Source organism: Chelon labrosus (genome assembly GCF_963514085.1).
Source record: "Chelon labrosus genome assembly, chromosome: 19".
NCBI classification, from domain to species: domain Eukaryota; kingdom Metazoa; phylum Chordata; class Actinopteri; order Mugiliformes; family Mugilidae; genus Chelon; species Chelon labrosus.
In genome coordinates, this window is record NC_140352.1 from 7,744,550 (window position 1) to 7,754,508 (window position 9,959).

Genomic DNA, 9,959 nt, shown 5'->3' on the forward strand with positions numbered 1-9,959 from the left:
TTCGATTCGACCAATCAGCGTCCTGAGGAGCATCGGCAGCAGCAGCGCTTACAAGGGAAGCTAGCTTAACGGAGGCACATTGTCTTCTAGCATTTTCTGTCCACAACAACTATCATATTTATTTGTTGTAAACCAAAGCATAAGCTATAGTCTGGTGAAATAAAAAGGACCGCTCGCGTCTGAAGCACACCGAACCGAAACGGTAAGTGAAACGGCTATCGCCAGGGCTTGTAGTCGTTGTCTTTAGCGTCCTAAGCTAGCGTTAGCAAACACCGGTGGCAGTAGAGCTGGGTTTGGTGTATTTGCTGGGTGTGACGGAATAAATCGCGTGGTAGGTGTGAAATAAAAACTAATGCGGTTGTAAAGTCACAAAGTAAATTCACCTTTCCTCCAGATCTACCATCTACAAAAGGACGCAATTTAGCTGGAGTGTTAGCAGGTTTAGCACTAAATAGCTAACTGGTTTTCCCTAGCCAGATCTGTGCAGGAAAGCCTTTAGACTAGCAGACTAGCAGGGCAATTCACTCCCTGTAAACTGACTAAAGTATTAAACGAACCTCGGATCTTTTGTATGAAGTTGCAGCAAAACATCCAACGTTTGGTTTCTAATTACATTCTTCAATGTTTTGTTTTTCAGGCTAACGTCCAAATGTTATTGGTCAGTTAAATGCAGTTGTCAGAAATCTTCAGTTAACACAGTATGTTTTGCAAATGGTGGCTATGGTTCAGATAAATATAATGTGCAGTGTAGTTTCAGATGTAAATGTCAAAGTCATCGCTGTAGCACTTCCTGTTTAATTGGATCCATGCTTTGTTTATACTCAATATACATCAGCTGGAGGGTTGCAAAATCTAAACTTAAAATGAATTATTTCTCTTCTGCAGATGACGGGCTCCAACGAGTACAAGCTGAACCAGGGACCAGAGGACAGCATCTCCTCTGTCAAGTTCAGCCCCAGCACAGCCCAGTTCCTCCTGGTGTCCTCTTGGGACTGCACCGTCCGCCTCTACGATGTCGTGGGCAACACCATGCGGATGAAGTACCAGCACTCGGCTCCGGTTCTTGACTGTGCTTTTTACGTAGGTCGCAGAACGTTTGTTTGGGCTCCCTGTTGTCATGTCTAACCCACCTTGGTAGTCAAGCACAAACACAAAATATGTCACCCTTTACTTGCAGGACCCGACACATTCTTGGAGCGGAGGTTTAGACGCGCAGTTAAAAACTCACGATTTGAACACAGACCAAGGTGTGTCATAAACCTGATTGGTATATAGCAACTAAATGTGACGTTAATCTTTATGGTCGAGTTCGCTTGTGTATATTTTAATGCTTTATGTTTCCTCTAACAGATACAATAGTTGGAACACATGATGCCCCCATTCGTTGTGTGGAGTACTGCCCAGAAGTTAACGTCATGGTAACGGGTAGCTGGGACAGATCGGTTCGGCTGTGGGACCCACGGACTCCCTGCAATGCTGGCACTTTTACACAGCCGGAAAAGGTAGAGCCATAGAGACACATTAGTCCTTAACAATGCTGTTCATAAGAAAGTTATTTAAGAATCACTTAAATCTCGTTAAGTATACTTTTAACATAAACTTTTACAATTGTATGGTCAACTTTCTTGATCTTACAACCTTCTACTTTCACATCTAAAGCTTTAGAGATGTTATTAAATTACTTTTTTACTTTTTTAATCGGATGTATTTAATGCAGGGAAATGATATGCCATGTTCAGTTTATTTATTTATTGGTGGGGCTAGTGTTATGCCTCTGTCTGGTCTCATACGTATCATCCTTGTGCCAGGTGTACACCCTCTCTGTGGCTGGGGATAAGATGATCGTGGGCACAGCCGGAAGACGAGTCCTGGTCTGGGATTTAAGAAACATGGGTTACGTGCAGCAAAGAAGAGAGTCCAGTCTCAAGTATCAGACTCGCTGCATTAGAGCCTTCCCCAACAAACAGGTAATCTTTAAACGGGCCACGGTTCTAATAACATTAATAAAAGTATATTTGTGTTAAGCCTTGACGGGTAATTAACTCCCTATACAGTCTCATATTAATGGTACAAATTTTAATGTACAGAATTGTAACTTCATATCTTCTGTCTTGGCTGCAGGGCTACGTCTTGAGTTCAATCGAGGGACGTGTAGCTGTGGAGTACCTGGACCCGAGCCAGGAGTTTCAGAAGAAGAAGTATGCCTTCAAGTGCCATAGGCTGAAGGAGGATGGAATTGAGCACGTCTACCCCGTCAATGCCATCTCATTTCACAGTGCTCATAACACCTTTGCCACAGGTGCGTTTGGCTAGTTAGGTCTTGATAAAGGGGAATATTTGTTTCTTCCTACGTTTTTTTTTTTTTTCTTTCCTATAGTTGAGCCTTTCTGTTTTGTAAAGATTTGCCACTGACCTTTATCACTGAGCTGCCAAGGTTGCGTGCAGAACCCAGTTAATATAGATCCATATCTCATCTGTAACGCAGCTTAAAACGTTTGAGGTTGACCTTGAGCCTCTCCTTTCACCAGGTGGCTCGGACGGCTTCGTGAACATCTGGGACCCTTTCAACAAGAAGCGACTGTGTCAGTTCCACCGTTACCCAACCAGCATTGCGTCGCTGGCATTCAATAACGACGGCACCATGCTTGCTATCGCCGCCTCCTACATGCACGAGAAAGGAGATATCAGCCACCCGGAGGACGCCATCTTCATCCGCCAGGTCACAGACGCTGAGACAAAGCCCAAGTGAGTCTTCCTCCCCCCCCCGTGCGGTGCCCAGCAACACACAACATGGTAGTTTACTACTCCCTGAATCTGTAAGCAGTCCTGTTTACGAGGAGCACGTCAGGCTGCTGCATTATGCTGATCAGTATCTCTGTCCGTCCACTTTTCAATATCCGACAGCTGAAAGATAGACAGATGAGAACCTGAAAATCCAACCTCTGGTATCATCTGCTGTTGTACACCCAGCGACCAGACAAATAGAAACTTGTTGTAGAATTTAATGCAATCCACCACAGCCGGACTGTAATAAATACTTACACTGTGACATTTTAAATTATTTCTTGAAAGCAGTCAGACGGAGGCTTGTTTGAACGTTGTGTTATATGTCGCATTATTAAAAATATACCATAAGAAGTAACCCAGAAGCAGTTACATGGATGTGCTTGTTTTTGTTTCGTGTTCAACATTGTCTTAAACCGAGAACAAGTGTTTCTTTAGTGAGGGACAGAAAACAATTGAGGACCACTGGTATAATCCAACATTTCCTTGTAACTGGTAGAGGCAGAGCGTAGTATTAATTAAATGGAAAAGTCAGTGAGTGTGGCGGAAGTGTGGTCAGGTCATCGATATCGCGGCTCCTCGTGGCTCCACTCTCGGACCGTACTGCGCTCCAAAGTCGCAAGATGGCGGCGCTCGTATCCCCAGGAAACTAGCATCAGTTTGGCCAATGCAAAGACGTGGCGGCACATTGTCCATATTTATATACAGTCTATGACACATATTGTCACATAATGACCTCCTCCTAGGGTGGATCCAACTGTAATAAACATCTGTTTTAGCAGATGTTTCTGTATGTCAGAAAGGTAGATTAGGAAGTTTACATGATCTGCAACCTTCACACTACGAGCCACAAAAGTTAGAAAATGGCCAAGCGTGGTCAACTAAGGCCTCGTCCACACGTACGAAAACGATCTTTTTCCTCTCCGTTTTCGATGTCATCGTTTCAAGAAATATCCGCGTCCACACAGGTCCATTTCAGCACGACCGAAAACGCTACTTCATATTCCAGGCCTATAGGTGGCGCTGTTTCAGTTTCAGAAATTCACCAAAAACGGAGAGAGGAAGAGGCGGAGCATGCGCATAAAGCTTGAGCGCTGTTTACAAATCGGCTTTAGAAGAAACCAAACTCAAGGAGAAATTATATTTTGCCCTGGTAACCCTAATAGGCTCAATATCTTCTCCAGCAGGAAAACTAGCATGTAGTCCGCCATTGTTGTTGACGTTGTTATGAGACGTCTCGCGGGATATAAGAGGTGGAAGGCTGCTCGGGGGTGTGGCAATGACGCCATCGTTTTCTCCGTTTCTGTCTGTCTACACAGAAACGCAAGAGGTGTGTTTGCGAATTTCTCCACCCTGGGACCCGTTTTCAGAAAAGTGCGTTTTAGGGCTATGCGTTTACAGGATACGTGTGGAGGATCGGCCAAAACGATGCAAAACTTCTGCGTTTCTGTGTGGACAGGCCCTAAGTTTTCTTTGGATTGTCACTGAGTGTTAAACTGTCTTTGAACAGGTGCAGCAAACGCCCATGATTGTTTATTGGTCATTGAAGCGTTGACAGAAAGTTAGAACCAGCTCAGCTTTGATCTGTAGTGTAGTATGTCGCACCCTTTACTCGTTGAGCATCAATTTGTGGCTTCATATCGTTGGTTTCCACTGAAAATGACTTGTAGCCTGATGCTTTTTCATTAAGCTTCTGTTCAAATATTTTATTGATGAAAGCAGCAGATTTATCAAACCCAGAAACCATTGTTGTCTTTAATATGTTCTACTCCATCCTCAAAATATCAGAGTCTCCAGGTTGCCTGGTTTTGCTTCGACAGATGTGATTTGGTCGTCTCCGTGCATCGATCCAGCGATTCCTCAGCTCCAATTAAATCTCTTCCCTTTTGTTTCTGGTTTACAGGTCAACCTGAGTGCACCGTGGAATGGTTCCCTCCGACGCCTTTATCACATTGGGTTTATCTGCTGGCATCCAGTGTACCACTACCTTACCGTTTCGTGTTGTTTCTTTCCATTCCAGTACGCCAGTTATTACTTCTCTGTTGTAAGTAATGTTTGTTAAAACTTTCTTCTCTCATGTTAAATATTTTATTGTTTCTTGTCTTCTTCTGTTTTTCTTGGCGATAACTGATTTATACACACCTTTTTGTCAGTTTTTGTACTCCCATTTTAACACAACACACGTCTTTGGATCAGTCTTCTAATACCGATGCTGACTGAGTTTGTCACTTGCTGTACAATAAATTCTCAAGTTTTGACAAACGGCCTGAAGTCGATTCATACTTTTCTAACGTGCCGCAAGGAAAAGAAGACCTGTGATATTCTAGGAATGTGTCGGGGCAGAGGAGGTTGCTCCTCTTGATGATGTGTTGAGGGAAAGCGAGGATCCTCTCGTCTTGGGGGCTCCACTTGCCCTCAGACCGTGACCCGCGCTGATAGGCATCAGAGGTCTGTGTCCTAAACTAGAACCTGCTTTATTATTGGTGGGGAGTAAACTGGATGACCCGGCTGCGATCGCCAGACACTTAGGTTCACACTCAAGTAAAAATAAAACAATCCTGATTTGAATTGTAGTTTTATTTGAGAAACGCACGCAAAGTACGTCAAACGCAGAACCATTACACAGATTACGTTAAAGAGGATGACAGCGGAGGTGATTTAGCGCTCTAGTTCTTTTTTTAAAAATTCATTATCATTGACTATCTGCTGTTTTGCGAGCTGTTACACTGGTGACAGGCTTGGATGCAATGCAGACCTTTTATAATGCAGTATATGAATGGGAACACTGAACCCACAACAGTGCCCTGCAAAAGTCTAAGTGCCTTCTTTTTTTTTTCTCCCCCTCTCGGTTCATATTTTTCAGTGGCAACTAATGCAATTTCTGAAGCCCTTCAGCCAAAGCAGCAGAGAAGATATAGATGTCAATTATTCTATTTAAGAGCCCCAATTTTATTTTTTTTTCTAATGGCTATCTGCTTCTGCGGTATCCTGGAAATGATTAGTTCGGTTTGGTGAAATGATGTAACTAATTCCCATGATTGTCGATAATGAGTCTGCCTTTGACGTTGGATTATGACTGCAGCTTAATATGAAATGGTATTCATTTTGGGACGTAATTACTGCCCGTGATGCAGGCAGAGGACGGTCAGGGGTTTGTTGTTGGGGTTACAGTGAATTACCTTGTTTCCCATCATCTTTGGCTTCTGCTAAATTGTTAAATTTAATCCTTTTAGACGTGCGTTGGACCTGCTGGGGTTTATTTCGTCTGTGCTGGATAGGTAAAAATAAGTGAGCAGCTAATTTGTCAGGCGCATTAAAGCAACTAGTATTTATTCTAGGGATGCGCCGAAAACCGAAAATTGCTGCGGTTGTTGCTTGCACGCGTTGTTTCGGCAATAAAAGTCCGAAATTTTTTGGCCGAAAAACCGAAAATGCATTTTCGGCCGAAACAACATGGCCGAAACAGGATGTTGTGGTGATGCAAGCAACAACTGCAGCAATTTTTCGGTGCATCCCTAATTTATTCCAACCTTATACAGCTTACGCACAATGTTTTCCTTTTAAAGGCTCTAATTTACCAATTGCAGCTAATTCTCACCATCTTCCCTAACCCTAAGTCTCCACACAGCTCTCCAGTTTTTTTTTTTTTTCCTCCTTCGTTAGAGAACATCCAGATGACCACATCTGCGGCCGTGTGGCCAGGCTCTTGTTTCCAACCGCTGAAGTGTTGCAGACAGTTTGGCTCTACATGAAACCGTTACATGACAATTAAAATGGGCGATTGTGCTCCAACAGCCTGTCAGGTGCATTTAACCCAACCACAAAGGGCTCTTATGTTCACTCAAGAGGCCGCGGGTGACCTTCAACCAGACACCGTATCCCTCAAGACCGGTTTCTGATATTGATATTGATGCTGATATTGAGCGGATGACGCCGTCCTTCGTGATCTGCGGAGAAACGGGGAAATCACATGACGCGTCAGGAAAATATCGACGTTTTCTCTGCAACACGCGGCAGAGATGCAAAGTTTTCCTTCTTTGTTTAACAAATTCAAGATTTCAAGTGAATTAGGTCGTTGTTTCACCTTGGAAATGAACGTTATCCTAACTACATTAGGACAGTAGGTTTTTAATAGCTTTACTCATCATTAGTATTAACTTATGGTTAAATGATAAGCCGTTAATCGACGTATTTTAATTGCAATTTAAAGCCGTGAATAGAAGCTGAATTGTAGGTTACCTTCTGTAATGCACCAACACATAACTAATAATGATAAATGAAATATAAAACTATGCCCAATGGTTAGCTAACTTTTGGAGGCAACAGCTGACGTAGCAGAAGTGCACCCACCAGTTCACTAATTAAAGTTTCATATTCGTCTTATTTTATCTGTAAATCATAATTAGTCTAAACATTAAAACACACCATTTACAGGGTTGTGTTATTGTGGTTAAACAAGCTCGGCTGGGGATAGTGTCATGAGTTCTTCCCAGTGTAAACAGAGACTTGAGAATGACCTCCACTATTAAGAAAATGCATATTTGTATTAAACAGCATTAAAAGGTTAGTAGAAAACACAGACAATACATTAACTGTGTCGGATACATCCTCTCAGTTGGCCTCAAGAGGAGACATGTCATTATTTGGGTGGTTTTCTGTCTCTGCTAAACAATTTCTTGATGAAATCCCTGTTGTGCTTGATCGTTTTACAACAAACCATAAAATCCACACTCCTCTGAGGAAGGCTATGGTCAATTTTATTTCTGAGCAACAGAACGTCTAAAGTCATACAACGGCGTTTGCTTTATTGTCTAGTCACCAAAGGTTATTGCATTAAGGTGAAAGCCTTCAGTTTGTACATATCAACATTAAACTGGGCTACAATGAAGATCTGGGCTTGTCCTCACAAGACTCGCATTCTGTCTACGGTACACACAAAGCAAGGGAAGGAAACCTGACCCTTCCACTTGGACATGGCTGTGGCCCGCCACGGCACCTCACCCCAAGCTGCCCCTGCCCCGAGGAGGCTTTTAAAGAGCTTTGGTGGGCGAGGCGACATCTTCTCAAGAGCATTATAGTTACATTAGAGCCTAATCAAACGACAAAGCTCAAGGCCATGCAACCCACTGCTATGTTTCACACACTCGACAATCCATCTCTTTCCGGGCCAGTCAGGCAGGCAGCATGGGACTGACTAGTGAAGGGGAGGAGGAAGGGGGGGTGGCAGCTCACCTGGGAGCTGGACTATAGTAAATCAAAAAATCTCAAGGCGTGACATGAGGGTCAGATTCGGGCTTTGAGGTTCCATTTAGGCTCTTGGGCTTCGTGCTGCAGATTAATCATTTGATAAATAAAATGTTTGGCTTGGGTGTTTTTCAAATCAGGGCCTGTAAGATTATTAAACCACATTATATTTAGTGCATGCTCTCAATCATTTTGAATGAAAGATTGTGTGTTATGCCAAAGTTGGATTACAGTTTCTGACCATATTTCAAATTATGTACGCGTTATTTTGTCACGCTACCTGGATGGCTGCAAGGTTGGTCAGTCCACAACTTTGAGGGATGACATTTTGGACATTGGTGGTCCCCAGAGACGGAATCCTACAGACTTGGTCATCCCTTGACTTTTAACCTAATGGCCCCATAAGGTTGTTGTCTGTTGTTTCAGCTGAAATACCGCAGTCGTTTTTGAATGAATTCTCCATAAAATTCATTCAGTTTCCTTCAAATTCCTTCATACCTACAACGGTTAAGATTTCATCTTACCCAATATCTTGGTTTATGACATAAAACCTGTAAAACTATTCTTCTTCTTCTTCTTCATCTTGTTTTACGGCGGTTGGCATCCAACTATAGGTGCATTACCGCCCCCTTCTGCTCCCTGTAAAACTATTGACTTGAATGCACTTTTTGTTCAGCACTAATTAGTGGATGATAGCATGCTAACACTAAACTAAGATGGGGAACACAGACATACACTGCCTGGCTGAAAAATAAAAGTCACCACCTGGATTTAACTAAGCAAATAGGTCCGAGCCTCCTATTGGATAATTACTGCATGGGTGATTATCTTTCAGCTGGCAACAAGTTATTTAACCCCAACTGATGCAGTGAGTAGCTTCTCATTTCTTAAACAAACATGTCTAAAGACACATCCTGTGGTCGTGGAAAATATGTTAGTCTGTTTGAGAAGGGTCAAATCATTGGCATGCATCAAGCAGAGAAAACATTTAAGGAGATTGTAGAAACTACTAAAACTGATTGATCGTGATTGGCAATCACTTAGACGCTTGGTGAAAACAAATCGTAAAACAACTGTGGAACTCAGAGCTACGTTTAATAGTGAAAGTAAGAACATTTCCACATGTACAATGTGAAGGGAACTCAAGGGATTGGGACTGAACAACTGCGTAGCCTTAAGAAAATCACTAATCAGTGAGGCTAACTGGATAAAAAGGCTTCAGTTTGCTTGGGAGCATAAAGATTGGATTCTGGAGCAATGGAAGAAGGTCATGTGGTCTGATGAGTCCAGATTTACCCTGTTCCAGAGTGATGGGGCATCAGGGTAAGAAGAGAGGCAGATGAAGTGATGCATCCATCATGCCTAGTGTCTACTGTACAAGCCTGTGGGGGCAGTGCTATGATCTGGGGTTGCTGCAGTTGCTCAGGTCTAGGTTCAGCAACATTATGTTGCCCAAAGAATGAGGTCAGCTGACTACCTGAATATACTGAATGACCAGGTTATTCTATCAATGGATTTTTTTCTTCCCTGATGTTCACGGGCATATTCCAAGATGACAATGCCAGGATTCATGGGGCTCAGATTGTGAAAGAGTGGTTCAGGGAGCATGAGACATCATTTTCACACATGGATTGGCCACCACAGAGTCCAGACCTTAACCCCATTGAGAATCTTTGGGATGTGCTGGAGGAGGCTTTGTGCAGTGGTCAGACTCTCTCATCATCAATACAAGATCTTGGTGAAAAATGAATGCGACACTGGATGGAAATAAATCTGGTGACATTGAAGAAGCTTATCAAAACAATGCCACAGTAAATGTGTGCTGTTATCAAAGCTAAAGGCGGTCCAACCTGGCCAGGCAGTATAGATAACAGATTCTGAATATCCTGAACATCAGACTGTTTGTGTTGTTAGCATTCTGACATTAGTGT

The 9,959-nt window shown here is 42.9% G+C and overlaps 1 protein-coding gene across 2 annotated transcripts; it reads left to right on the forward strand.

Annotated features, from left to right (window-relative positions):
* bub3 (BUB3 mitotic checkpoint protein) lies at window positions 1–5,048 on the forward strand (the record flags this gene model as incomplete). Of its 2 annotated transcripts, XM_084567045.1 has the most annotated exons (8): window positions 6–202; window positions 886–1,080; window positions 1,178–1,247; window positions 1,351–1,502; window positions 1,809–1,967; window positions 2,122–2,299; window positions 2,529–2,745; window positions 4,688–5,048. In XM_084567045.1, exons 2-8 carry the CDS (start codon window positions 886–888, stop codon window positions 4,695–4,697), a joined length of 981 nt encoding a protein of 326 aa, XP_084423171.1. In that variant the 5' UTR covers window positions 6–202. The 2 variants fall into 2 exon arrangements, with proteins under 2 accessions (XP_084423172.1, XP_084423171.1); XM_084567046.1 differs by lacking the exon at window positions 4,688–5,048 and having other exon boundaries at window positions 1–202; window positions 2,529–2,749.
* Between the last annotated feature and the right edge of the window lie 4,911 nt (window positions 5,049–9,959).